Source organism: Rhodotorula toruloides, assembly GCF_000320785.1.
Source record: "Rhodotorula toruloides NP11 unplaced genomic scaffold Scaffold18, whole genome shotgun sequence".
Lineage (NCBI taxonomy): Eukaryota > Fungi > Basidiomycota > Microbotryomycetes > Sporidiobolales > Sporidiobolaceae > Rhodotorula > Rhodotorula toruloides.
Window position 1 is genome coordinate 93,488 of NW_015622978.1, and position 26,745 is coordinate 120,232.

At 62.7% G+C, this 26,745-nt stretch overlaps 10 protein-coding genes across 10 annotated transcripts; 5 read left to right on the forward strand and 5 right to left on the reverse strand.

Moving 5' to 3' along the window:
• Positions 1-300: 300 nt before the first annotated feature.
• On the forward strand, positions 301-4,861 carry RHTO_02371 (uncharacterized protein; the record flags this gene model as incomplete). Its single annotated transcript, XM_016416047.1, has 4 exons — positions 301-801; positions 866-1,282; positions 1,336-4,065; positions 4,130-4,861. 4 exons carry the CDS (start codon positions 301-303, stop codon positions 4,859-4,861), a joined length of 4,380 nt encoding a protein of 1,459 aa, XP_016271875.1.
• Positions 4,862-5,008: 147 nt separating this feature from the next.
• On the reverse strand, positions 5,009-9,366 carry RHTO_02372 (uncharacterized protein; the record flags this gene model as incomplete). Its single annotated transcript, XM_016416048.1, has 7 exons — positions 5,009-5,371; positions 5,430-5,560; positions 5,618-6,260; positions 6,316-6,555; positions 6,613-7,153; positions 7,264-8,017; positions 8,079-9,366. 7 exons carry the CDS (start codon positions 9,364-9,366, stop codon positions 5,009-5,011), a joined length of 3,960 nt encoding a protein of 1,319 aa, XP_016271876.1.
• Positions 9,367-9,805: 439 nt separating this feature from the next.
• On the reverse strand, positions 9,806-10,531 carry RHTO_02373 (large subunit ribosomal protein L14e; the record flags this gene model as incomplete). The annotated part of the gene is made up of 3 exons (XM_016416049.1): positions 9,806-9,838; positions 9,949-10,218; positions 10,418-10,531. 3 exons carry the CDS (start codon positions 10,529-10,531, stop codon positions 9,806-9,808), a joined length of 417 nt encoding a protein of 138 aa, XP_016271877.1.
• Positions 10,532-11,901: 1,370 nt separating this feature from the next.
• Positions 11,902-14,016, forward strand: RHTO_02374 (mitogen-activated protein kinase 7; the record flags this gene model as incomplete). The annotated part of the gene is made up of 9 exons (XM_016416050.1): positions 11,902-12,058; positions 12,154-12,218; positions 12,306-12,361; positions 12,446-12,476; positions 12,571-12,666; positions 12,765-12,836; positions 12,938-12,991; positions 13,043-13,214; positions 13,319-14,016. The coding sequence occupies 9 exons, from the start codon at positions 11,902-11,904 to the stop codon at positions 14,014-14,016; spliced, it is 1,401 nt and encodes a 466-aa protein (XP_016271878.1).
• Positions 14,017-14,179: 163 nt separating this feature from the next.
• RHTO_02375 (uncharacterized protein) lies at positions 14,180-15,546 on the reverse strand (the record flags this gene model as incomplete). The annotated part of the gene is made up of 4 exons (XM_016416051.1): positions 14,180-14,305; positions 14,416-14,677; positions 14,733-14,808; positions 14,862-15,546. The coding sequence occupies 4 exons, from the start codon at positions 15,544-15,546 to the stop codon at positions 14,180-14,182; spliced, it is 1,149 nt and encodes a 382-aa protein (XP_016271879.1).
• A 191-nt stretch (positions 15,547-15,737) lies between these two features.
• Positions 15,738-16,473, reverse strand: RHTO_02376 (Dynein light chain-related protein; the record flags this gene model as incomplete). The annotated part of the gene is made up of 6 exons (XM_016416052.1): positions 15,738-15,764; positions 15,829-15,845; positions 15,908-15,965; positions 16,026-16,282; positions 16,344-16,407; positions 16,471-16,473. The coding sequence occupies 6 exons, from the start codon at positions 16,471-16,473 to the stop codon at positions 15,738-15,740; spliced, it is 426 nt and encodes a 141-aa protein (XP_016271880.1).
• A 1,025-nt stretch (positions 16,474-17,498) lies between these two features.
• Positions 17,499-18,356, forward strand: RHTO_02377 (uncharacterized protein; the record flags this gene model as incomplete). The annotated part of the gene is made up of 3 exons (XM_016416053.1): positions 17,499-17,591; positions 17,689-18,238; positions 18,298-18,356. The coding sequence occupies 3 exons, from the start codon at positions 17,499-17,501 to the stop codon at positions 18,354-18,356; spliced, it is 702 nt and encodes a 233-aa protein (XP_016271881.1).
• A 718-nt stretch (positions 18,357-19,074) lies between these two features.
• RHTO_02378 (enhancer of zeste) lies at positions 19,075-22,659 on the forward strand (the record flags this gene model as incomplete). Its single annotated transcript, XM_016416054.1, has 14 exons — positions 19,075-19,439; positions 19,494-20,097; positions 20,153-20,642; positions 20,694-21,118; positions 21,178-21,288; positions 21,343-21,535; positions 21,597-21,704; positions 21,758-21,842; positions 21,895-22,023; positions 22,083-22,107; positions 22,175-22,283; positions 22,346-22,381; positions 22,493-22,537; positions 22,613-22,659. The coding sequence occupies 14 exons, from the start codon at positions 19,075-19,077 to the stop codon at positions 22,657-22,659; spliced, it is 2,772 nt and encodes a 923-aa protein (XP_016271882.1).
• Positions 22,660-23,051: 392 nt separating this feature from the next.
• Positions 23,052-25,579, forward strand: RHTO_02379 (potassium channel subfamily K, other eukaryote; the record flags this gene model as incomplete). The annotated part of the gene is made up of 7 exons (XM_016416055.1): positions 23,052-23,189; positions 23,248-24,341; positions 24,402-24,496; positions 24,557-24,586; positions 24,660-25,118; positions 25,181-25,249; positions 25,305-25,579. 7 exons carry the CDS (start codon positions 23,052-23,054, stop codon positions 25,577-25,579), a joined length of 2,160 nt encoding a protein of 719 aa, XP_016271883.1.
• A 133-nt stretch (positions 25,580-25,712) lies between these two features.
• On the reverse strand, positions 25,713-26,543 carry RHTO_02380 (GCN5-related N-acetyltransferase (GNAT) family protein; the record flags this gene model as incomplete). The annotated part of the gene is made up of 2 exons (XM_016416056.1): positions 25,713-26,174; positions 26,238-26,543. The coding sequence occupies 2 exons, from the start codon at positions 26,541-26,543 to the stop codon at positions 25,713-25,715; spliced, it is 768 nt and encodes a 255-aa protein (XP_016271884.1).
• Between the last annotated feature and the right edge of the window lie 202 nt (positions 26,544-26,745).

Genomic DNA, 26,745 nt, shown 5'->3' on the forward strand with positions numbered 1-26,745 from the left:
TATCGACTCGACGAACCCGCCTGCGCTTCTGCCGCTTGCATCTCGCGACGTCTCCCTCTTTGCCTCAACTCGCTTCGCAAGGCTCGCAGATCGCTTGGGTGGGAGCGTTACGCGCGTACAAAGTACGGTAGGACTATCGCGGGATCTTTCCAGGTGCGCATGAATCCGTCCGAGCTGTGCGCGATGTTCTTGGGACTGATATGCGCTATTCCGCTCCTGTCTCGATTGTGCGCGTCTCACAGAGCTTGACATCGACTGACTTTGCCCGCACTACACTCTACTCGGCGAAGTCGACCAGCCATGGCACGCGCACCTGCCGGCAAATCCACCCGGCCAAGCTCGACTCGCGCCGCATCGACCGCCGCGGCAGCCGCCCTGCAAGACCTCGCCGCATCGTCCCAGCCGAAGCCGAAGCCGAAGCCGCCCAAGAGTCCGAAGAAGAAGACTGTTGCGAAGCCGCTCGCGCAGGACGAGCAGGACTGGGCGAGGGAAATGCTGAGAAAGAAGATGGCGGCATTCACGGGAGGGGCGGCGGCACCCGCACCTGCGCCCGCCCCGGCAGCTGCTCCTAAGCCACTCAAAGCGGACGCAAGCACGAGCATGGAGAAGGCTGGCAAGAAGCCGAAAGACGAGGGCAAGGAGGAGGAGAAGGAGGGCAAGAAGGAGAAGAGCAAGAAGAAGAAGCTAGTCGCGCCGCGTACGGTCGACGTCGACGCAGAGCTATCCGACGACGACGAGCCGCCGAAGAAGAAGGCGAAAAGCAAGGGCAAGGAGAAGGAGAAGGCCGTCGCGCCCGAAACGGTGCGTCGAACCTGCCAGTCTATCGACCCTGAGCAAGCTTACTGACACTCGCATGCCCCCCTAGCCTGCCGCCAAGCCGTCCAAGAAGGCGCCGTCCTCTGTCGCCGTCGTCATTCCCGCCAAGTCAACCACGAAGGCGCCGCCAGCCACTCCCGCCCGCGATCCTGTCCCCGCCCACATTTCCTCTCCCGCAATCGAGATCGAGTCGAAGAAGGCTCGTCGCAAGCAGAAGAAGGCGGAGAAGGCTGAAAAGGCCGCTCCTGCGCCCGAGCCCGCGCAGCCTGAACCGGCGGCGTCGCAGGCGGCTAGCGAAGTCGACCCCGCCGAGAAGGAGCGCAAGAGGAAGGAGCGCAAGGAGAAGAAGAAGGCGAAGAAGGCGGAGGAGAAGAAGAGCAAGGAGGCGGAGGAGAGCCAGCAGGCCGAGCAGGCGGAGCCACCGGTGAAGAAGAAGGACAAGGGCAAGGGAAAAGCAGTCGCGGCGGTTCGTCTGCCCGGTTTCTTCACAATGGCGACTCGACTGACTCGTCTTCGCAGCCGCCTCCTGCTTCACCTGTCAAGAAGGCTGCTACGCCCGCTGCCTCCGCCGCATCGAAGAAGCGCAAGCGTGCCGAGTCACCTGCTCCGAGCGAGGCCGGTCCTTCGCGCGCCGCCCCTGCGGCGAACCGCGCGAAGACGCAAAACGCGACCAGCGACCGCAAGCACAAGAAGCGCAAGGTCGACGCGGCTGCAGCAGTCGCCACGCAGACGACGACTGAGGTTATCCTCCACGCGACTTCGCCCGCCGCTCTCGCTGCCGCCAAGACGGCTTCTCCACTCGGACCAATCCTTCCGATGGCTCTCGCGCCCTTCATGATGCCCCACGCCTACGACGAGCAGCAGAACAAGGCGCTCGTCGAGCAGATCGTGCAGAACTTTGTCAACGCTGGCTACGGCGAGCAGGTCGACAAGGCGATGCGGGGTGTCAAGCGGACGCACACGGGAGAGGAAAGGCAGGCGCGCGTCGCACCGATAACGGACGCAAACGCTGTCGCCGGACCTTCTGGCACCTCCACATCGGCTCGCACGCCCGCTCAACCCGCTGCGAAGGACACTCCGCCCTCCGCGCCGGTCTCGTCGCCTATCCGTACCGTCAAGCCGCCTCCCTCGTCAGCCCCTCAGCCCACGCCTAAGCAGCAGCGCGTTGAAACGCCCGCCTCAACCCGCTCGTCCTCTCCCGCTCCGTCGACACTCGGTCTCTCGCTGAATGGTAACAGCAACGGCTCGGATGGCAGCAAGAAGCGTCGCGTCAGGCCGAGTAAGGCTGCTCGCAAGGTGATGAGCCAGGCCTCGCAAAGCCAACCGAACACGGACGTCGAGGAAGGCAGCAGCGTCAGGCAGGCGGCGGCTGTCAAGGCTGCTGTCGAGGCGGTCAAGCGGGCTGAGCCGATCATCGCGTCGGCAGCGGAGGACACGCAAGTCGTGCCGGAGACGATGGACGTCGAGAGCCGCGAGCCGTCGACGCAGCCGGACGAGGAGGACCAGCTCGACGCCACGCCTCGCCCGGCTGCGCAAAAGGAGGAGGACGTCATGGATATCGACGTCCAGGAGGTCGAGCCCACGCCTGTGCAAAAGCAGGCGCATGCGGAGCCTAAGCAGGTCGAGGCGGAAGAGCAAGTCGAGTCTGACGAAGAACTCGACGAGCTCGATTCGACGCCAGCTCAGTCGGTGACGCATCAGCAGCAGCAGCGCTCAAACCCTGCCGTCTCCCGCGTCGTCGAAAGCGATAGCCGTGCGGTCACGCCCTCGACTTCGGAGGATGATGACGAGGAGGTTCAGCTCAGCCTCAAGGCGCATGCCTCGCCTGCCTCAGCGAAGAAGAAGGCCGAAGACCTGCCGGTTGAACCCGAGGAGGCGCCTCTTCCACCAGCTGCGCAGACTCCTTCGCGCAATGCTCAGGAGGAGAAGGAGGACGAGCAAAAGCTGTCCCACGCCGCCAACACCCGCCTCCCCTCGTCATCGCCCGAGCCAGCACTCCCCACGATTGGTGGCAAGCGCAACGACAAGGACTCGGACGAGTCGTCGTCGTCGTCCTCCGAGGAAGAGTCGGATGAATCGTCTGATGACGAGGCTGGCGGGTCGTCTTCGCTCCTCACGCGCAACGCCGCTCACTTGCGGAACGGCGGAGGCGGTCGCCCTTCCCTGAGCCTGCTTGCGAAGGAGGCGTTCAGCAAGCCGAAGAAGCGCGGCTCGCTGCTCGGCGGAGCGAACGGCATCAACAAGGTCCTCGCTTCGTCCACTCTCGGGTATGCGGGCAGTCCGCTCAAGCACTCGCCTCTCAACGCCGCTTCGTCGTCACCGGCTCGCACCGACGCCAATGGCGAAGCGCAGGAGGACGAGGAGGAGATTGACCAGCTCCTGAGTCAGACTCAGCCGAGTCAGCGCCCGAAGCGCACCAGCGATGCGTACTGGGCACAGCTCGAGCGCGAAGAAGAGGAGAAGAAGAAGCGCAAGGGGAAGGGCAAGCAGGACGAGACGTCGGACGACGATGTCGAGGACAGGATGGAAGTCGACGCCGATACGGCTCCCATCGCTTCAACCGGCCAGACTCCTGCTGACGTCGCCGAGCCCGCGGAGGCCGACGCTGCGGAGACAGCCGCCGCCGTCAATGGTGCCCCCGCGACTGGCGAACCGGTCTTTGCGAACGCTTCCGGCCGGGCCCCTCGCCCATCCGCCAACACTGCGGGCGCTCCGCCCATCACGACTGCCGTCGAACCCGACGCAGCCCTTTCCCCGCCCCGCCGTCGCATCTCGCCGGACCCCCAGCCTCTTCCCAATGTCACCGCCGTCGCTTCCACGTCCTTCCTCTCGCCGACGCAGGCCTCGCAGCGCCCGCCCGACCGCATCTATCCCGACTTGTCGTCCATCGGCAACTTGCCGACCAGCAGCCAGGCTGGCTCGCCGCCGATCGAGGTTGACGATCCCTCCCAGGTGTTCAGTGGGGAGGACCGTCCTGTCGTTGGCGATGAAGACGACGACGACGAAGAGGAGGAGGACGCGCAGCAAGCGCCGGCGGAGAGCCAGTTCGTCCCTCTGCAGAAGGACAAGCCTCTGTTCCTCGAGACGCAGACTCAGAGCTTCTCGCAGGAGACTGCCGGAGCGGACGGAGTTCAAGAGCTCGCAGCTGATGCGGACCCTGCCGATGCACTTGAGGCGGAGGCTCCCGCTGACGACGAAGAGGAGGAAGAAGAGGATGCTCCAGCTGTTAAGGTCAATGGATCTGCTCGCGTGCGTCGTCTGTTCTCTCCCCTAGTACCAGTGCGACTGGCAGCTGACGATCCGCCGAGCGCAGGCGCCGCCGACTCCCGACGCTTCGAAGGAGACCTCGCCTGCCCCGCCTGCCATTGTCGAGCCGGACCAGGTGGAAGACGAGCAATCAGCGGCCGAGGGAGTCGAAGACGAGGAAGACGACGGCCCGACCCCCAAGGCCACTTCTTTCGCGAAGGAGAACCACGGCCTCGCCGTACCCACGACGCCCGCCCGCATTACCCGCGCGTCTTCCGCTCGCCTCGCCTCGCGCTCGCCATCGGCCGAACCACCTCACGCTGCTTCCCAGCCGGTCAACGGCACGCCAGTTTCGCCTCGCCGCACATACGCTGACCGCAGGAAGCCAGAGGCGGTCACGCTTGCGGCGCCCAACTCGGCCCGCATGCCCCGCGCTGCCGTCTCAGCCTCTCAGCCCACCGCCTCGACGCCGTCAGCTTTCGCCTCTGGCAGCCGTGCATCTCGCATGCTTTCGCTCTCGCAGCTCGACACGGTCAAACAGCCGACTCGGCGCTCGACCCGGGCAAGCCTTGCTGCGTCGGCGAGCCAGCCGACCACAAGCCAGAGGTCGTTCATCGCGCGTGACAGCGACGACGAAGACGACGAAGACGACGATGCTGCGTCGAGCGACGAGGAGGCAGGGGCTGGCAAGGGGAAGGGCCAGGTTCGCAAGACGCGGGCTTCGATGAGCCAGCCCGTTCCGGGCACGCAGGCGAACGGCAGGAGCCGTCGTTCGCGGCAGAGCGACTTGTGGCGTTGAGGGCCGAAACAACGGCCGAGACTAGCTTGATACCCTGCTTGTTTACCTTTCCTCTCCTTTTGGCTTACTCTCTGCATGCGCTTGACGGAATGATACCCATACGTTCACAGCCCAGACGCGCGCACAAAGCTTCTCGATTGCGATAAACTACCTCGTTCGCCGCCTCAGCCGCTCGACAAGCTCCCGCATCCGTTTCGACGCCTCTCGACTCTGAGCCGGCAAGACCTCCAACTGCTCGTCTTCCTCGACCTGCGTATCTTCAACGACCTCTGTCCGCTGCGAGTCGCCTGCCTCGTCTTCTTGCATCTCCTCCGGGCCCTCCAGCAAACCTCGGACCTCGTTCTGTTCATCATGCAGCTTGGCGAGCTCGTCGAGAGCGTCGAGGATGCCGTTGAGCGTCGCCTTCGAGGTTCCGATCGTGTCGAGGAGAAGCGTCTCGTTGTGCGGATCGTCGAGGATGGCGAGACCCAGGAGGAGACGGAGAAAACCGGTAACCGAGGTTTGGTGGACCTACGAACGAGCACAACTTCAGCTTCGCACCGAGTGGGATTGCCAGATCAATGCGCACGGTGTTCGGCGCGTCATCGAGCGGGTCGAGCGCGAGGTGCGACAGGATCTCGAGGAGCGATTGCTGCGACGTCTCGGCGCATTGGCAGCGTTGTGCGCACCTACGCTTACCTTGACAGGACGGGTTGAGGACTGCTTCCAACTATCGTCAGTGAGCGTGCAAACTGAAGTCAACGGTGTCGCACGCACCCAAAGTCCGCAACGCCTCCTTCACGACACCGTCGGCCGACTCGGCGAGATTCGCCAGGACGCCCAGCGAGAGCGAAAAAATGTCCCACACAAGTTGGCGTTGGGTCGCAATGCGATTGCGGGTCGCCGACTCCGCCGCCGAGACGCCTGACGAGCTCACGCCAGAGCTGGGCGGGTCTGACGACTCGTACGCCTCCGGCTTCGGCGCCGGCAAGCGCTTGACATCAGATTGTGCCGACGCATCTGCTCGTGCAAAGTCGGCGGCTGAACGTCGGCAGGCGAGCGCGATGCGAACGAGGGTGACGAGAACCTCGCTGTTTTCGCCGACGAGCGCCGAAGCCCAGCTAGGCTCGGTCGTCAAGCCGAACAGAATGCCCAGTACCGCCGACAGTGTGTTCGTAGCGAGCTTCCTGCTGCCGAGAACGCTGGCTGCCGACGACGAGTCGAAGGCGAGCAGGAACGAGACGAGGATGAGATGGCGGAACGCTTCAGCGAGAGGCGAGAGAAAGTCGTCCGTAGAGATGATGTGGAAGGCGAGTGGAGCGGCGAGAGGTGTTGCCTCGAAGATCGACAAGGCGAGTGCGAGAGTCGGGAGTGAGAAGGTAATGGGTGAAGCGGCTGCGTCTGGCGATGGAAGGAGATCCTGCGCGTGATATGATAAGCCGTCGGCACACTCTTGAACGGCATAAGAGGCTCACCAATCCTTGCTCGTACTTGCTCAGCCGCGCGGACAGCGCCTTCGACTCCTCGAGGAACATCCTTGCAACTCGCTCGAATACGCCCGAGACGCACATCATGTGTTGCGGCTGGAAGATGGTGCGAGGCGAGAAAAACGAAATTGAGCGGATGGTGAGGAGGATGAGGCTTTGCAGGGTCGGAGGAAGCGAGGATTCGGAGAAGATAGCGGATGAGTCGAGGACGTCGCGGAGGGATTGCAGCTGTGTGACACGACCTGTCAGCGAGCTCCAGGACTGACAGATTATCGCTCAACTCACGTGTCGCGCATCGCCCTTGAGTACCTTCGCCTTCTTCCCGAGCAAGCCCACCGTCCCGCCATCCTGCGCGCTACCGATCTCCTCGCGCGCCCAGTCCTTCTCGCTCAACTCCCTCAGCACCTCGAGCAAATCGCTTCGCTCGTCCGTCTCGGCCTCCGCTTTCCGCGGCGAAGACGAGTACGACGACGAGGAGACGAATGATCCCTCCGCCGCCAATGTCCTCTGCTCGCTCGCTGCCGACATCGACACACTTCGCTTGAGCGACGAGCCCTGCGACATCGACTCGTGCGACCCCCGACCACGCTTCTGCTTCTCGCGCTCGACGTCAGTCGGACTGAGCCTGAAAAGCGGTTCGACCATTCGTTGGTCGCGGACGAGAAGCGCGAGGAGGACGGCGAAAGCGATGTCGAGGACGCGGTCGCTTGTCGAGGAGCCGGCGGAGGAGAGGCGGAATGCGAGGTAGACGGATTCGGCTTGGCCGGAGGACTTGAGGCGGCGGAGCCACTCGCGGTCCAGGGCCTTCTGGAGGAGGTCGAGCGCGCTGCGTGAGCATTCGTCGTGAGTGAGGCTACTCAACTTCGAGCTTTGGCATGTCAAAGCCTGTCGAGTGCGGCAGACCTCAAACAGATCCCCGAAGAAGCGCAGACTCACCTCGCCCTCGCCGCGCCCTTATCCCCCTCTCCGCCCTCCCTCAACCCCTCCATCACCCACCCCAATTCATCCATCCACCTCTTCCCCTCCCCCTGCTTCCTCAACAACCCAGTCCCAACAACCTTCGCCCCGCGGTCCTGCGAGTCATGCGATTCTTCGTCTTCGAGTGTCTCTTCGGCGTCGATCCCCCACAAGACGCGGAGAGAGGCATAGGTTTCGCGTTGAGGTGGTGGGCCGCGGGGGTTGCGCCGGGAGAGGGAGGGTGGGAGACCTGCGATTGCGGAAGACGAGGGCGAGGAGGAAGAGGCGGACGCGCCCGTTGCAAGACGCGAGAGCGTCGATTTCGAAGGCGGGGAAAGCAGATCTTCTTCCGCCGTGTCCTTGCGGAATGAGCGCGCACCGCCAGCGTATGTGCGAGTCGGACCCGCTCCTCCTCCTCCAGGCGCCGAGCCTAGCAAGCCGAATGCAGCAGCTGAAGGAGGCGCAAACGAGACGGGTCGATAAGCGCTACCGAGAGCGGGTCCGGCGCCAAAGACGTTGTTGGACTTGGAGTTGAGGCGTGCAGGCGAAGCGGGGCGGCTGAGCGGCGAGGGACTCGCCTCGCGTGCTGAGGGGCTACCAAAGTGCGGGAAGGACTGCGAGGCCGAGACTGGCGGGCGAGAAGGCGAGCGAGTTGGTGAGCCGAGCGGGGAGGAAGGGAGGTTGGGCTGCGAGTACGAGCGGTCGAGCTTCGTTCGAGACGGTGAGGGCGGGACTGTCCGCGTCATGCGGCTCGTCAGTACCATTCACACATTCTTGAAGATCGCGAGACGCACCTGATCCGCCCGCAACCGCAACCTCCTCCTCCAGCGCATCCTCCACCGCGACCCTCCGTTGCCCATGCCCAGCCTTCAAGCTCCCGACAACTCCTCCCAAGCTCTGCGTCCTATTCAACCCCATCCTCTGCGGACTCTGCCCATTTTCAGCGGCGCTGGAAGCGGTAGGCGGTGCGAAGCGGGAGAAGAGCGCCGAGAGGTCTTTCGCTGGACTGGCGGGGCGAGGAGGTGGAGTGGGTTTTGGTGCGGGAGCGGTAGCGGAAGAGCGGGAGATGGATGGTGCGAGAGGTGTGCGAGGACGAGCAGGTGGACGGGCGGGAGAGGGGACGGAGACTTTCGCTGCGGGAGAAGGAGCCGGCGCGTCCGCAACAGTCGCGACATCCTCCATCTTCACTGCTCGTCCAGATTTCGTCGTCCTCGGTGGCGGTCGCTGCACCGCCGCCGCCGCCTTAGTCGCAGGAAGCGCCGGCTTCCTCGCCTTCTTCTCCCCCACCTCCTTCTTCAATCGTTCCGCAAGCGGGACATAGTCGAACGGTTCGGGGATGTCGTCCACTTCTTCTTCATTCTCTTTGGGTCTCGATGTTGTCGTAGGCTGCGCGAGAGCGGGAGCAGATGTGCGAGGACGTTTTCGCGGTGGAGGGGAAGCAGTCCCCTCATCCGCCGCTGCCGCCGTCGTCGTTGGGATCGAGGTCGAGAGGCGTGATGAAGAGCGTCGAGAAGGCGTAGGAGGCCGTGCAGGCTGCTTCGAAGGCGACCTTGTCGCGGGCTGAGTGGTCGAAGATTCGAGGGGAGGAGGAGGGACGCTGGCCCCGTTCGCCCGGCCACCCGAGCGCCTCTTCGTCCCGCCCACACTCGGACGAGTCTTCGCAACCTCCTGCTCGTCCCAGACCGTCCCATCTGTCGCGGACGAGCCCTCCTCCTCGTTCGCCGTGGTTTGGGCAAGCGAAGACCTCGTCATCCGCACCGCCGGGGGACGCTTGGCCTGCTCGTTCCCGCTCTTTCCTACTCCCTTCGCACCACGCTGTCCCCCAGTCGAGCCCACCTCCCCTCCTACCCTCTCCTTCCCCACCTCCCCCTCCACCTCCTCTCCTCCCTCCTCCTTCCCCCGCCCCGTAAGTCGAACCTGCACTTCCTCATCACTACTCAAATCATCCAGCAAGCCCTTCACGCCTCCCCCGTGTTTTGCCGTGCGTGCCGGAGGGTTGGATGAGCGCCGCGAGGAGGAGCCGTAGGTGCGTGAGAGGGCGGGGCGGCGCTTGAATGGCGAGGTGTCGGCTCTGCTGGACATCGAGAGACCTCGCGAAGCAGGCGTGCGAGCTGTGCAGAGAGGTGAGCGAGAGCGAATGAGCGGTTCGAAGTGAAAGAGCGTGCGTTTGGCGTGCGTCGAGGGAGAGATGCTGGCTTCTTGTTGTCGTCGGGGCTTGCAAGCGAGAGCAACAGAGCAGCTAGAAGAGCATATCTGTCTCAACAGCCGAAACACGAGTCGTTTAAAGAGGTTCCCTTCATCCACCACCCGGAAACCCTACTCATCCAGCCCTCTACACCCGTCACACATCCAAATCCGAATCGTACCGCGCGCACTCGAGAGAGAAGACGATACTACAAAACGCCGTCGGGAGAGGGAGGGAGGGGAGAGTACGCGCGTCGGGTTGGAGGAGGGAAGGGGAGAGGGAGGGGAGTAAGGGAGGGAGTGGGGAGGGAGGGTCGCGGGCAGAAGAAGAAGGTGTTTATGCCGACTTCTTGGCCTTGGCGGCAGCAGCCTGTGAGAGGGGAGCAGGTGTCAGTCCGAAGCTCGCATCTGGGAACCCGTCTAGCCCGGACAAGTCGAAGGCAGACGGGTCAGAGACACCGGAAAGCAGCTGCGACTGACCTGCACGAGACGGCGCCTCTGCTTCTTGAGGAGCATGACCTCGAACCTCTCAAAGTCGGACGTGTTGCGCCTCTTCTCCTGAGCCTTGCGCTTCTGGCACCACGCCGACTTCTCCCACTTGGCCTCGACCTCGGAGGCATCCCAGACCTTCTTGACGGTCGAGGTGCCGGCCGAGCGAGGGAGCTTCTTAAGGACGTAGGGGGTCAAGACGAGGCGGCGGTAGGTGAACTGCTGGCGCGGGACACCGGTCGACGGGCCGTCGATGAGCGCCTGCGGGTGCCGGGTCACGATCGTGTTGAGTGCGAGGAGTAGGCGGGTGCAGGGGAGAGCACAGGGTGAGATGCCGGATTCGAGGGTGCGGAGGTGCGGAGGGTGGGGCGGGTCGAAAGGGCGAACGGGGGCGGTAGAAGTTGCGAAAAGGTCAGCCCTTCCGTCCTCTGCACCGAATGGACAGCACTGCGCTACGCACGCGGTTGTGGTCGATGATCTCGACGATGGTCGCGAGCTTGCCAGCCGAGGGACCGTCGTTGACGAGGACGACGCGGCCGACCTCGACGAACCTCTTGAAAGTCTGCTCAGACATAGCTGCTTGACCGGGCGAGCCCAAAGAGAGCGAAGGGGAGGGTCAGCTTGTCCGTCGAGCGAGCGAGAGTGCGTGCACCTGGTGGACCCCTCCATATCTCGCTTCCCACCGCTCCTGGCGCATCGTGACCGCGTCCAGCGTGTTCCCATGCGCATGTACACCCGCCCAGCACCACCCTAGCCCTCCCAGCGAGCCGCCATAGCCGTCCCAGCGTGCGTTGGCCATCTTTGCTCGTCCCGCTCGTGCTGCAGCCCTCGTCGCGCGCCCGTTCGAGTCGGAGGAAGCGTGTGTGGGTGTGGCGAGTGTGTGTGGAGTGGTAGCTGACCTGTAGAGGCGGAGGGAGGGGGTGGACGGGGGTTGGCGACGGGGATCACGAAGGAGAGCGAGCGAGGGCAAACTCGACGAGCACGAGCACTCGACCTCGACTCGCTCGCACACGCTCTCTGCTCGCTGTGTGGCTCACTGGACTGTCTATTGGGACTTGTGTACTACGCTGGGACTGCCTGCGCCCGCCGTCCAACTCGCGCCGCGCGACGAGGGTCCTCCGTCGAACCGCTCGCCTCCGACTCCTCGACACCCGGCACGGCTTCAACATACACTCGCGGGGCCGTGGAACTGCTCAGGGTGGATTGCAGGCGATAGTACGTGCTGGCGAGGAGGACTACGGGCTGGTTGGGGGGTTGTGCGAGGGTTGGCGACCCCTCGCTCCTCCCGCGCAGTGCTCGGGTCGGCTCGCTGAGCTCCCGAGTGCCTTGCTACACATCTCTGAGGCTGCCGCGCCCAGTATCGAAGGCTAGTCTGCGCCTGTCGAGCGTTGTAGCGCGCTGTGCGACGTCCTGCTCGCCGCTTCTTCCCTTCGATCGGCTCGGATACGCTGTCCTGCATCGCTCTGTCGGCGCGACACGACCCTGTGCATGCCAGACAATCCGCCAAACCAGCTTCGACGACGTTTGCGACACGGGCGCCTAAGTATGCGAGGACGCGTCCCGAAGAGCCTCAACGCCTCAACTCGCCGCAAGACAGCTCCGTTGGTCTCGCCCGGCCTCTCGCCAGACTCCGCCAGACGCAGCGATTCGTACGGAGGGTTAGGTAGATCAAGGAGTGTTGACGAGCGGTGACCAGCGAGCCCGACCTTGCAATGTCACTTCTCCCCCCCTTCTCCTCCTCGCAAGACGGGCTTCGGATGCGCACCTTCCATGTTGTTACCACGTGAGAGAACGAGCCTCCGTACCTGCGCAAGCCCCGCCGAATATCGCCGGAGACTCCGTCATTCGCTTCGCTCAGTCCCGTCTCTTCTTCACTGCGTTCTCTCGCTCGACTGTTTGCTCTGCTAGTCCTGCTAAGCTACGACGGCTGCGACCCGCTCAGCCATGTCCCACCAGACCTCCCGCTCCTCCCCCTCGCACGCTCCCTCCCCCTCGCAATCCATCGACCCAATCCACAACATCGCACGAACGACCTTCCCCGTCCTCGCCGAGCCCTTTCTGGTGGACCACAACTACGAGTTCGTCAAGGAGCTGGGACAAGGTGCGTTGCATGAGCGTCTCGAGGTCTGAGGCGGTGCGAGCGGGTGGGGCGTGAGTGGACGGCGGGAGAGGGCTGACGCTGCGTATGAAGTACAGGCGCGTATGGAGTTGTTTGTTCGGCGAGGAACAAGCTCACGGGCGACCAGGTCGCGATCAAGAAGGTGCGTTCTTCCCTTCTCCTTCTCAGTTCCTCCTCTTCGCAAGCGACGGGACGTGCTGATTCAAGCTCGGGGGTGGAACGCGCACAGGTGACGAAGGTCTTCCAGAAGAAGATCCTGACCAAGCGAGCATTGCGGGAGATCAAGTGCGTCCCGAGCGGAGACTTTCTGGAGACGAGGCGCTTCGTCCGCTGACGCTCTCGCTGTCTCTTTTCGTCTCTGACGCACAGGTTGCTGCACCACTTCCGCGGTCACAAAAATGTGAGCCGCCTCCTCTCGTTGCGGAGGGCCTCCCCGTCAGGCGGCCTTCGCTCAACGCGAGACACACCGCTCACGCCTCGCCCGCATCGCACAGATCACATGCCTGTACGACCTCGACCTCGTGGACCCAACCAACTTCGACTCGATCTACCTGTACGAAGAGTGCATGGAGGCTGACTTGCATGCGATCGTCAGTCCTCCCTTCGCGCTGTTCGACCCCCATTCTGCGCACTGAGGGTTGATCCATCATCGGGAAGCATGGACTGACGCTTGACGATGATGCGACAGATCCGCTCGGGACAGCCGTTGTCGGACGCGCACTTCCAGAGCTTCATCTACCAGACTTTGTGCGGGCTGAAGGTGAGTCGAGCGCTCGCTCGTGGCGCAGCTGCTGCACCATGAGTGGGAAGCGGTTGCTCTGCTCTTCCGAGAGGGACGGACTGACGACTGTCTGCTCGCAGTACATCCACTCGGCGCACGTCCTGCATCGTGACCTCAAGCCCGGCAACCTCCTCGTCCGTCCTTCCCTCCTTTCCTCCCTTTCCCTCCTGACTCTTCGCGCACAGGTAAACGCCGATTGTGAGCTCAAGATCTGCGACTTTGGTCTCGCGCGCGGATTCGACCAGGACGCTGCCGCAGCGGACGGCCAGCAGCAGGGCTTCATGACCGAGTATGTCGCGACGAGGTGGTACAGGGCGCCGGAGATCATGCTCAGTTTTGCGAACTATACGACGGCGAGTGAGTGCCGGTTTCCTCGTCGCTTTTCGATGGGCGTTGAGGCTGCATTAGCGGCGAAGCGCTCTCGAGCCTGGGGTGGAACTGACGAGCCCTTGCGCCCACAGTCGACATCTGGTCCGTCGGCTGTGTCCTCGCCGAACTCCTTGGCGGCCGACCGATCTTCAAGGGCAAGGACTACATCGACCAGCTCAACATCGTCTTGCACTTCCTCGGCACGCCCTCCGACCGCACCTTGCGCCGCGTCGGTTCCCCACGCGCACAAGACTACATCCGTTCGCTCCCCTACAAGCTGGGCGTCCCGCTCGTCCAGCTCTTCCCGCAAGCGAACCCGCTCGCTCTCGACCTCCTCGCGAAACTCCTTGCTTTCGACCCGCACGAACGCATCTCGTGCGAAGACGCCTTGCTGCACCCTTACCTCTCGGTGTGGCACGAACCGGCCGACGAGCCTGTCTGTCCCGAGAAATTCGACTTTGGGTTCGAAGAGGAGGAGACGGTTGATGGGATGCGGAGGTTGATCGTTGAGGAGGTCGAGTCGTTTAGGAGGCTCGTCAGGCCGGGGATGCAGCAGGCGCCTCCTCCTCCGCAGCAGCAAGCGCAGGGACAGAACGTCCAGCACGGTCAGAGGAGGCAAGATCCGATGCCGCAGCTCCCGAAGCGGGACGACATGCTTGCGACGCCGACGAACAACGGGGCAAGGTATGAGGAGTATGGGCGCGTGCAGCGGGGTGGGGAGGGCCCGGTTGAGGAGCATCCTGGTATGGAGCTGGATCGGGAACTCGCGTATGGGGTCGGTGGACGGTGATTCCCCTCCCCTCCCTTCTTCTCTCGCATGACCCTCCCTCTCCACTGGCCGGCCAGTCGCACATATCCCCCTCTCCTTCTCTCGCTGCACAAACAACCCACGGACGTTCTTCGTTTTGACCTTGCAAAAAAGCCAGTCTATTCCGTCCCCTGTGCGAGACGAGCTACAGCATCGCGCGCTTCTTCCCACCTTCGCTCTCCGAGTCGCTGCTGCTGCTCTCGTCGCTCTCGCCGGGAAGGGTCTTGCGGCCTCGGGCGTGGTTGACTTCGAGAGGGACGGCGAGGGCCATCTGCAGAAGGCAGCCAGTGTCAGTTTCATCAGCATCGATGTCGACCGCGCGTGAGACGCTGAGAGCGTCCCAAGCTGGGGGAGCGCGATGCAGCGAAACCGAAAGCGCACCTGCGTACTGACACCGACCAACCTCGCCTCCTCTCTCCTCCACCTCTCGACCCCATCCTCCTCCTTCCGCAACCCCTCCTCCCTCACTCCCTCTTTCTCACCAAGATCCGCCGGCGCCGCCCAGCACTCGACAGTCAGATCGTGCCGTCCCTCATGGATCGTTTTGGTCGTCGAGTAGAGACCGATCGTGCGACGGCCGAAGGAGGCGGGGAGCGGGAAACGGGATTTGAAGTCGAGGGAGAAGGTCATTGTTGGGTACCAGCTGTGTGTCACGGAACGTCAGCAGAAGAGGAGGGGAGAAGAGGCGAGGGACGAACGAAGGACCGGGCTTCTTGCCTTCAGGGAGCATCTCGGGGCCGTTCTTGGCGACGTCGGCGAAAAAGGGTACAAGGGCTGTACTTGAGTGCGTCAGTACCGGCTCGAGAGAAGGAGCGCGCCGTACTCACTCGCAAGTTCCGCAACTTCCTCTCCGCCCGTCAACTCAATCCACGCGCCCCAAGCGAGACTCCCGTCATTCGGCTGCGTCACCTCGACCTCTTTCCACCGCATGCCCTTACTGAATCGCAGCTTTTCAGGGACGTGCGATCCCCCGTCGCGCATGTCGACCTTGCCCGGGTGCTGGAGGAGCGGACATGGTCGAGAGAGGAAGTTGAGGCCGCCGATGGGTGCGCTCTCCGCGCCTTTCGCAGGCTCAGGGTGTTCAGGCAACTCAGAAACGAGGTAGTGCGCCTGGATGCGCAAGACTCGCTCGTTCGCGGGGTCGACAAAGTCGTCGGTGTTGGGGTCGGGCGTCCACTGCCACAACTCGACATCGAGCCTGGTCCACCTCTTCGACGCACTGATGATCTTGACCTCGACCTGCGCCCGTCCCGGCACGGTCGCCGCGAAGAACTGGCTTGAGAGATGGGCGGGGTCGGTGTGCTTCGAGTGATGGATGCGCTGGTGGCGAATGACAGCGTCGGTCAGGACACAGAGGAGGTATCCGCCGTGTCCGACCGAGCCGACACACCAGTCTGGCGAGATGTCGGCGTCGAACACGCAGGACGAGGGAGAGCGAAGGATGGCTGGGGGCGGGTGCGGGTCGCGGAGATAGCGCGGCCGCGTTGTGCTTGCGGCGGTGAGATTGAGCATTGTTTGTAGCGTCTGTAGCTTCAGCGAGACTGGCGAGAGCGGAAGAGGTCACTGCCTCGCTCCGCCCCACCTCGCAAGCCGGTGTCGGGCGCAGCGCTGGCCGAAGCTTGTCTCGAAGAAAACGGGCAGAGATGCATTGCGAACGAGGGTATGGCTTGCGGATAAGAGGGGGGTATCGTGTGCGCAACAGTCTAGTGCGCGGGGTCTTGCACGACGACCTGGAAGAGCGAAAGTCGAGGTCAGTTCGAGGAATCAGTCGCTGGCTGGCGAAGGGACACTCGCCAGGATGTACTGCTCGTCTGCGAGATAAAGACTAGTGTCAGCAACGTCTTCAGCCGGTCGAAGCCAGGGAGGAGCCCACCAGGCGTGATGATCAGCTCGTGTCGCTTTGTCCGGATTCGAAGGAACCGCAAGTCGTCCTGTCCGTCGCAATCCCGTCAGCTCCTACTCCACCAGCAAACAAGCAACCTCGCACGCACCGCCTTGTCCTCGTCGCAGTCCCTAACCTCGATCCCAATAGCCTCGACCATCCTCGTCGCCGCCCTCGCATACTTCCTGGCCACCTCGCTCGTCTTCGGCCCGCTCTCTTCCTCCTTCTCCTCGCCCTCCTCGTCTCCTTCTGCTCGAGGTGGCGGGGAGGATACTGCCGCGCTGGATGGAGGAAGAGCGAAGAGCGACCCAGAGGAACGGAGAATGATCCCGTTTGGTCGGGCGAGGATGAGGACTCCCTGAACGTCTGGGTGGCATCGGACCATCGTCAACCGAGTCTCAGGGAGCTTGCAAGAGACCGGACGCACCCTTGTAGCTCGTCAGGCGGGCGAGAGTTGCCTCAACTTCGGGCGGTGCAGAGACGGGGTGAGCCTGGGTAGTGAGAAGCGGGCGGGTCAGCGTAGCATAGATAAGCATTGTAGATCTGTGACAGACCATTAGGGCGAGTCAAACGAGCAAGGAGAGCGCGTGGCGGAGTGAGGGGTTGGCGTCCTCAACCAGCGGAGGGTCGGACACGAATCGCTCAGCTCACCTCGCGCTAGACAGCTGTCGATAACCGTACGAGTATCAGAGGCGCTCACGCTTGCTACTCGCTGGGTCTTGCTTCGCCCGGTGCCGCCGTCGTCCGCCGTTTGGACTTCATCGGTTATCGCCTCCACCCGCCTTCCACGGCTCGACAAGGCGGCAGGATGGAACTAGGAGGACGCTGAGCGATTGAGTGACGGTGTCTGGAAGACAGCAGGAGCGTTGAACCCCGCCAGAGCTTGCAGCGTCGCCGCCCGTATCCCCCGGACGTCTGCCGGCTTCTCTCGCGTCTTTGTGGACCTCATTCCGCTTGCCAGGGACCGCCTAGCGCTTCGTGCGTACCAGCACGTCGCCTGCTGAGCACAGCTACGCTCGCACTCGAGCATCTGCACGTTTCCGCGCAGCCTCGAAACTTGCTGCTCTTCCTCGAGACCTCGCTGCCCCTCGCTCTTCTTCAGCGTACCCGGTCCTGCTGCCTCGCATTGCTCAGGCTTGCAGTCCATCATGCTCCTGCCGAGACGCCGCTTCGGCAGGCGCACTTTCGCATGCTCGAGGATCCCGAGGACTCGCTCCCGTCCGCTGTTCGGCCGTTCGAGGGTGGTCGCGCTTCGCAGGCCCCCGCGCAGGTCGTGGTGAAACAGACGGTGCAGACTCGCAGGCGACGGACGGATGCAATCTCGCACCACGCAGTGCAGGGCGCACGATTCCCTGTGCGTAGTTACCCGGGCGTACGAGCTGGGACGAATGAAGCGCGGGAACGCTGGCGCTTTCACGCTGGAAATGCCGTACAGAGCAGTTCGCCGAGGCGAGGGTTCTTTCGGTTGCGTAATCTCGCGGGCGGAACCCAGTCAACTTACGAAGGTCACCGGTTTGGCGTTTGCCGTCGCTCTTCCCTTTGCCTTCTCTCTCGCGCTGTCGGTCTGCCCACTCTGCCAAGCATGTCTGCAGACCCGCGAAGGACGATGCGCACCCGCGCCATCCGAGCATCCTCTGCTCCTGTCCTCCCCTCGTCTCTGTCGCCCGTGACCGAGGTGCGTCGAGCAACGCTTCGCTTGATCCGTTCGACTTTTCAGCAGAGCAGAACAAGCATGTGCTGACACTCGTCTATTCGTGCTCTGGGCCGAACAGCTCGCCATGGGACAGTCGTCGGCTCCGCTCCCGCACTCGGAGGGGTCGTCGAACGACCGCCGTTCATCGAGGCGTTCCCGCGACTCGAACGCGGTCCGCCTCCTCGTCCCCGTCCTCGAGTACCGCGACCGCTTCACAGACACCCTCCCCGTCGTCGTCGAGAGTCCCGGCACGCTCTTCGCTCTCTCCCCTTCGCCCTCGTCGTCCCGCCCAGCCCTCCAAGCCAATCGCCAGCGCAGGCACACCGACCCGTCTCCCGCGTCTTGGATGCCCTCTGCACACGCCGACCAAGTCCTCGCGACTCTCGAACCCCCTCCGCCGGACTACGACGAGCTCTTTGTCCCAACTCCCGCCGACTCGCCCCGCTCTGCTTCGCCCGTCCCCCCGCCTGGTCCGCCGAGCTACACTGCGGCTGTACAGGCTGGAGCGGGTCGCGAACGTTCAAGGACAGGACAAGGGCGCCGTGGATCTGGCTCGTCGGGCTCGACGGCGGAGGAGGGACAGAAGCGCTCGATGGTCAAGCGGTTCGTGAGGTGGCTCGTTGTGGATGGTGCGTTACCCGTGTTCATTCTGCCCATCGGAGAATGCTGACGAGCTAGGTCGGTGCAGACAAACGCCCTACTCCGGCTCAGCAACCCTGGACCGGCTACGCCTCCCTCTTCGGCTAGATGCCCAACCCGCAGGGCCTCCCGCCTTCTCACGCACTTCCTTGTGCCCGCCTACATGCCCATCACGTCCAAATCGCGCCCTCTCGGTTGTTGTCCTCCCTCTCCCCTTTCTGCGCCTCGACTGGGATGTACGCTACCTACGGAACTCGGCTTGTTGTCGCTTCCTCTTCTTCTTCTCTCGTTGTTGTCGGAGTTTCGATCTGTTGTGTTGCAAGGAATAGATGCCGTTCTCCAAACAGGACAAGGACAGGGCTTCGAGGAGAGTGGTTGGTCCTAAAGGATTCCTTCTCGACTTGCATGCGCTTCGTAGTCTTGGACAACCCTCAAGATTGCCACCACTATCCGTCCAGTCGCCAGGAGGAGGGACAGCAGGCAGACGCCCCGCATTGGACCGTCCGCGCCTGTTCCCTCTTCTACTCGCTGCCCCTCGCGCTCCGCTAGCATCATTTGCTACTCGTCAGCCACGCTGGCTTTCTGTCGAAGCTATTGGGCTGGCTCGTCGCTCTTCACGGGCGGAGGAAACGCTTCATCGCGCGACCTGGAGTCGAGGAGACGGTGGGGGAGATACAGGAGGGTGGCAGGCTCGCGGGCGTGATCGGGTGCGCTCAAACGTTTCGTCCCAGTGCCAAGAAGAGCGTTTGAAGCTGGGCAGCCCCGAAGACGCTGTTGTCGCTGACCCCATCTCTCCTCGTCCAGTTGACATCCGCCCTCACTCGCCATGCCAGTCGAGATCTTTCTCTCTTCGAGCGACGAGTCGAGCAGGGGCGAACCCATCATCGTCTCCGACACCTCTGAGGAAGACGCGCCCTCGCCCCCTCTCGCCAACCCAGCTCCACCTCCCTTCCCTCGCCTCGCCTCCCGCAAAATCGCCTTTGGCGCGTCCACCCACCCTCATCCGCAGAAGAAGAAGCGCAAGCTACTGAAGAGTCAGGTACCGGTTTCGCCGAAGCAGGAGAGGGTGGTTACGAGTCGAAGGATTGTCAAGGTTAAGAGGGAGGACGCGGAGGAGGATGGACTGGGAGGGCAGAGGTTGCCGAGAAGGAGGTTAACGGGCAAGTATAGGGATCCGTTGCTGGAGGAGATGTGCGTCGGACGGCTTTCGTCCTTGCGTGTGTCGCTGATCTGCTTTTTCGGCAGCTCCTTGCCCTTCTCCCTTTCGCTCCGACTGGAGGAGATTCGTCTAAACCTGCAGAACGCCCCTGCACGGCCTGTCATCAGAACAGCGCTTGCCTTCCGCCATGTCACCCAGTCCGCCAAGACTGCTCTGCGCGGCCCGTCCGCAACAGTTTCCATTCCTCTTCGCCCGCCTTCGTCCGGTACCAGCATGACGAGCACCGCGATACCTTCCCCTCTGTCTCTCCGCGTCGTCCGCAACCCTGCCATCCCGATCAAAACGCCAGACCCAGCCTCGCTCGACTACCGCCCGCCCGACAACCTCGGCGAACTCGCCGAAGTCCTCCTGCTTCTCTCGATCCGTGACGCAGCCTTGCCGTCCACCGGCGAGCCATACTACACCGTGACGCTGCCGATCAGCAAAGACCGCCGCTTCCAGCTTTCGGGTGAACGGACGACGAAGCGAGCGGCAGACGGGACGCAGGTGACAGTGAGCTGGAAGGCGGAACTCGAGCGGGAAGGGTATGGGTATGCGGAGCCGACGGAGGAGGAGATCGAAGTGTTTGTGGAGAGGGAGATGAAGGTTGTCGAGCAGGAGTGGCGGAGGGAGGTGGCTGAGCGAGCGTTGGTGCGTTTCATTCAATTCTCTCCTGCTGCGACGATGTCTGATCACCTCGCGATAGGCTTCTGCCGCTCTCGAAGCACAAGATCCGCCCGCATACGGTCCGCCGGCCAACCTCGTGCTCGACCCAACCGCTCCGTCTCCTTCCTCCCTGATTCCCGGTCTCGCCGATCCTTCGCCTCGTCTCCAAAATTCATCACCGTCTTTCGCGCCAGTCCCTCGCTACTTCTACACCGCCTTCGCAACTCACGGCGTCCCGCTCGTCGGCAACTTGCTCGAGACGTTCCCGTTCCTCCCGTCGTGGGAAGACTCGAAGACGACGAACGCGGACGTGGTCGAGAAGGTGCAGAACGTGCTTAATCCGCCATCTGAGGTGGAGGAGGAGATGAAGGAGCGCGAGAATGGCAGCGAGAAGCAGGGAAACGCGGAGCGGCACGAGACGCAGAGCGAGCACCAACGGCGGGAGGAAGAGGAGCAGAGGAGGAAGCTGTACGAGTACCGGATAGCGACCATGATCGACTATGGCTCGTTCGACGCTCCTGACGTCGGCCGTGAGTCCTCATTCTTTGCTTGTCGGGTCCTTTGTTGATGTTCGCTCGCAGGCACCTCCCGTGACTTCGAAGTCCTGCGGCGACTGCTGCACTTCCTCCAGGTCGATCTTGAGGAAGTCGCCGAACTCGAGGCGGAGGCTGTCCGAGACGGTGCGGCAGACCCGCATCACTTCGCCTTCGAACGCTCGCTCTCACCCGACCACGTCCTGATTAAGGCTCTCGACGTATACCAGCGGCGGACCGGTCGAACGGCCTGCACCGTCCAGCGCGACCACCGCCTAATCAGTGACGAAGAGCTTGTCCCGCAGCCGGATCCACTCGACATCTGCTACCTCTGCGGCGCGTTCGGCTGCATCCTCCACGCTAATCTCATCGCGTACAACCGGCCGACCAAGCCTGCGAAGGACGTGCATGTCCAGCAGAAGGGAGGATGTCGAGATTGTGGCTACCGAAGATGCAAGGCGCACGACAAGGCGGTGCGCTTATTCCTGGCCCGTCCAATGCGGCATACGAGCTGACGCCGTTGCTCAATCAGGAGCAGACGATGCCAACCGAAGAAGACCTCGAAAAGGAGCAGAAGCTGTTCGACCTGCCTCCGATCGACGCCTGCACGGCCGCCCTCATCCTCGAAAGACCGGTCTCAGATGTACGCTCTTTCGCCGCTTTTCTCGCAGTTCCCGGCTGACGAGTGTCTGTGCAGCCCGTGCTCTTCCGCCCTCCTCCACCAGCGCCAATTCCGAAACCTCGCGGCCGACCATGGGAGCACATGAAGCTCATTCCCATCGACTCGGAAGGCTACGTACCATGCGATTGTCGAGACAAGTGCGGCGACAACTGCGGATGCGCCGGCCAGGCGACTTTCTGCGACCGCTTCTGCAACTGCCCGCCCAGCTGTTCGTCCAGTTTTGTCGCACGTCATGCTGGCGGACGCGCGATTAACGCTTTGATTGGCAGGCCCACGAAGGTACGGTGGTTGCCGCGACCACTTGTGCTCGAAGGCGGAGAAATGCTGGTGCCGCGACCTTAGCCGCGAGTGTCATCCCGAGGTTTGCGGCTGTCCGTGTGCGTATCCCGTCATGATCCTCTCTCTCCCGTGCTGATGGTGGCGCATGCAGCCTCGTGCAGCAATAGCAAGATCCGCCTTCATCATCAAAAAGCTACGACGGTCGCTCGCTCGCAGATCGAGAGGGGCGGTTACGGGTGCGTTTGCTTGCTTCCCCTCTCCTACTGAAGACTGACGCGGTGCCTACAGTCTCGTCCTCCTTGAGCCGGCCTCGCAGGGCGACTTCATCGGTTTGTACGGCGGCGAGCTCTTCCCGCAGGGGATGACCGACGAGGTTGAGCCGCAGTCGATCGAGAGCCGCTGGGGTACTTGGAAAGGGTGCGTGACCAACTCGGCCTGTCCAGAAGATCCCGCTGACGGTGGACCACTCTCGACAGCGCTTTCGCCGATCTGCATCCAGTCGTTCGTTCCCATCACAGTTCGCCTCTCTAGATGTTCCGTCCTTGACGCTTCTATTCTGTACATACAGAGCTACTGGTTCGACGTCGACAAGTCGGACGCGATCGACAGCGCCGTGCTTGGCAGCGGGATGCGGTTCATCAACCACGACCCGAAGCGGGCAAATGTCGTGCCGCAAGGTCAGTCACACTGGCCTCCTCGTTTCCCCAGACCCACGCTGACCTACATATGCGCTTGGTAGTCTGGAACATCGCCGGTACGCACCAGGTCGCGCTGTGTGAGTCCTTTCCTCTCCTTCTCCACCTTCTCGCCTTTCTTCCCTTTACCTGGCTGCCCGTATTGTCTCAGCGCTTGTCTATCATGCACTAACGCAAGCGACTGTCGACAGACGCCACCAACACGCTCAAGCCGGGCGACGAGCTCTTCATGGATTGTGAGTCGACGACCCTCTCATCCAGCCTCGCTCGTGTCCTCCCCGCATCCTCAGGCTTACGCTCTCTCCTTGCAGACGGCGCAAAGTATACGGAGAGCTGGAGGAAGGACGGAGAGTCGTAGTTTTCGCTGTCAGCAGTGAGCGGTCGGCGTCCTCTCTCGCGTCGCAGCATTCCCTACACTTTATCCCTCAATTACAGTATCTGGCGACAGTCCTTTGAGGCATCTCACTGTCTTTGAGCGCTGAGTTTGCCCTTTGGCTCGGATGCAAATGTTGGCGAAGTCCTCGACTCTCTCTTCCTCCGTCGCTCACTCGCCTGCCGCTCCGTCTCCGCGCGAGCGCTGCTGTACTGCATTTACGCTTACGCTGTCGCAGGAATCTACGCACGGCCCTGAGCGCCTTCGTCCCCGCAGCTCACTCGATGACGCCGACCGTCAGCGGACAATCTCCTTCGCTGCTTCTCCTCTGCTCCCCCTGCTGGTCATGAGCTGAGCTACGGCGCTACGACTCAAGCATGCACGCTTCGCTAGAGATCGTGCACGAGCGGGCGCATCCGCGGCACCGCAAGTATAGGACGGAGGAGGAGCGCAAACAAGCGGAGGCAGAACGACAGAAGCAGGTTGCGCAGAGGATCTCAAGTCTGGTTGCTCAGGTGCGTGCGTGCGTTCTCCTGAAGGCGACCGCCGGCGACTGACGGGTGCGGCCGACAGCTCCTCGCTCCCTTGACGCCCCTCTTCTCCCTGCCTGGCCTTACCGAGCATTGGTACGTTAGGCGAGATGCGTCCGGCTTCATCACGGAGTCGAAACCCGACCCGCCCCTCATCATCGCCGCCGGCGCCGTCACCCTGACCGTCGCCATCCTCGCCAATCTCTCCATCCTCAGCCGCCTCGTCGACACTCAACCACGATTCTTCACGTTCTCAACCATCTTTCTCCTCTCCGTCCACTGCGTCGTCAACCTCGTCGCCCTCTCCGTGTTTGGCGCGGAGCACGCAAAGCCGGATGGATACTACCTCTCCACGGCGTTCTGGCTGTCCGCGGCGAGCGGCTGCGTCGCGCTCGTCAGCATCGTCGCCCTCATCATCGATGGCGCCCTGACAAAGTGGTATCACGAGGGCGGAATCGGCGTCACAAACAAGCAGCGATCGCTCATCGTTTGCTTCGACACTTTCGTCTTTCTGCTCCTCATCGGCTCGGTGTGCTACCGGTACCTCATCACCGGGGCCACGTACCTCGACACGATCTACTTCTGCATTCAGTCGTTCCTCACGGTCGGATTCGGCGACGTCACGCTCAACACGACTGGCAGCCAAATCTTCTCTCTCTTCCTCAACACCGTCGGCATACTCAATTTCGCCCTCCTCGTCACCTTCACTCGCGCAACTGCGTTGGAGGCAATGGAGGAGCAGTACAAGACGCAGGAGCGCATCATCGCTTCTCGCTTGCGCAACCGCGGAGCAGGATCGAGGCTCTTTGCCGACGTTCTCTCCTTCATCACCTGCGGCCTTGTTCACTCGCGGGAGCAGCAAGAGGAGGAGCAGGACGCGGAGGACGAGCGACACGAAGAGGAAGAGCACGGCTCGGACGATGGGAAGAAGGACGAGCAGGGCGATCAGCGGCGCTACGAGGACGCCATCATCGAGCTGCGGAAGGAGCGCGACCGCGAGTTCAGGTCGCAAGTCGTTGTCGCCTTCTCGCTCTTCCTCATCTTTTGGCTCGTCGGCGCTGCGGCGTTCGCCAAGCTCGAAGGATGGAGCTACTGGATCGGGTTTTATTTTGTGTATGTCATGGCAACGAGTATCGGGTGCGTGCGACATCTTGACCTCCTCCCCCGCCTTCCGCAATTAACGACTATCTCCCGCAGATACGGCGACTACTCCCCGCAGACCCAGGGAGGCCGCGCCTTCTTCTGCGTATGGGCGATCGGCGGCGCAGGCGTCTTGACCGTTCTCTTCAGTAGTACGTCCTCGTCGCGGGCTCAGGACTCTTCGACCGCACTCACGCTCTCTCCTTGCGCAGTCCTCGCCGACGCCTACTCGCAGCGCTTCAGTGCGCTTCCTCCGCAGACTCTGACGGCTCCTCCACATCTCATGCTAACGAACTCCGCTCCTTCGCCCTGCAGAGAAGATCTTCCGGCACAACATCATCAGCACGGCCTTCTTCGCGATCTTCGGCCACCCACCTTCGCACGACCCCGACTCAGATTTTAAAGACGGAGACGCCGAGTCGCATTCGCATCCAAAGATGTCGGGCTTGCCGTTGCCGCCTTCGTCGAAGGATGGCTCGAAGGACGAGGTGTGTGTATTGCCGCCGAGTGCATCGGAGGAGGATGTGAGGATGAGCCGGGAGGGAGAGGAGAAGAAAGGTGCGGGTGTGGAGGAGCGGAAGGGTCGGAAGGAGGGGGACGAGGACTGCGGAAGCGAGGTGGAGGACAAGGACGGAGCGGCGAAGAAGGAGCGCGAGCTAGGCATCAAGTTGCTCGATTTGCTGGGCGATACGAAGCGCCATCTCGACCACTTGATCATCTCGGACTCGGACGCGAAGGACAAGCAGGTCAACCGGGTGGTGCGGTCGTTGATGCGTGCGTTCCCGCTCCCTCTCGCTTTCTTTACCAGCGTGACTGACGAGACGTCGCACGCGCAGAAAAAGAGAACTTTTCTCGCTCGAACTGGGAGCACGTCGAGAAGAACCAAGACTTCAAGGAGTTCCTCTGTATGTCGCTCGCCCCCTTCTCTCCCCTCTCCTACTGACGCTTCTCCGCGCGCAGACCTCCGCAGCCTGCAAGCCAAGCTCGCCGAACTCGAACGCCTCGCGCAACGCGCCGTCGGATCCTCTCAAGATGCGCAGGAATCGAAGCCGAGCGGGTCAGGCGCAGACCAGGAGAAGCGCGGTGAGGAGGTGCAGAACGAGTCGGGGTCGGCAGAGGGCGGGAAGAGCGGGAAGGAGAAGGACGTGAGGGGTCAGGCGGAGGAGAGGAACGAGAATACGAAGGGGAAGGATCCGGAGGGAGCGGAGTCGGAGAATAGCTGGGTTGGGACGTAGGCCAGATGATGTGTTATCACTAGTATTTGCAACAGCACTATGTCGCTGAAGACGGGCGAGTATCGAGTCGTATGGACAACAACAACGAGAGAGGCGCTATCTACTTGCTGAGACTACTTCTATGTCCGCCTCTTCACACGCGCACCACCCCCTCCATCTCTACCGCCTCACCGTTGCCCCCGCCCCTCAACCTCGAATAGAACCCCCTCTGGCGCGCAACGATTCTCAACCCGTTCCTCTCATACATCTTCCTCGCGCCATCGTTGCGCGCTTCGACATGCAGCGAGAGACGGGCTTCTTGCTTCTGTGCGTTGAAGAGCGGAGGGGGAAGAAGCGAGCGGGTCATGGAGCGGAGGAGGTGCGAGGCGAGACCGTGACGACGGAAAGAGGGGGAGACGGAAAGCGAGAGGATGTAGATTGTTGGTGTTTGCGGGGCGGAGGAGAGCGAGGGAGCAGGGTAGATCAGTTGCCCGGCGATTGTGCCGAGAAGAGTAGAGGGGTCGGACGGGTGGTAGGCAACGAGGGAGAGCGAGGAAGGGTTCGTGAGGAGGACGGTGTAGAAGGACGGGGGGTACGAGACGGGGAGCGAGGCGTCCTGTCACGCGAATACAGAGTCAGCCGTGTGTTCTCGAGCGAAACAAGCGAGAGCGAGGCGCACCTGCAACTCCCTCACCCGCTCAACATCCGCGCGCTTCATCGGCCTGACGACGAGTTCTCTCGCCAACCGCTCCTGCGGCTCGTCATCCCCGTCCTCCTTGTTCCCGAGCGAGACGAATTCGAGCTTCCTTTGCTGTAGTGCGAGGAGCGGGAAGGGGCGGAGCGAGTGCCGAATGTCGGAAATGGTGTCGTTGTCGAGGCTGAGGGGGCTGATCGGCCCGCCCGGTGAGACTGGTGAGCTCCCGAGCTTCATCTGCGCTTGTGAAAGTGGCTGCAAGGGCAGGAAAGCGGGACGGAGGTCGAGCATGATGAGGACGAGGCGATAGAGAGCTGGTGGTGGGGGGTGGGGTGAGGCCGTCGCGGGTCGTGTGAGCGGGTTGGTCCGATGTGCGCGGTGCTTGTGGGTGTTCTGATAGCTCCAGCGAGTCCTGCGATGGCTGATGTGGCGAGCTGGAGAGGGAAGAGCCAGGTCCATCGCGGAGCAGCTCTGGACCAAGTTTCGCTTGCAC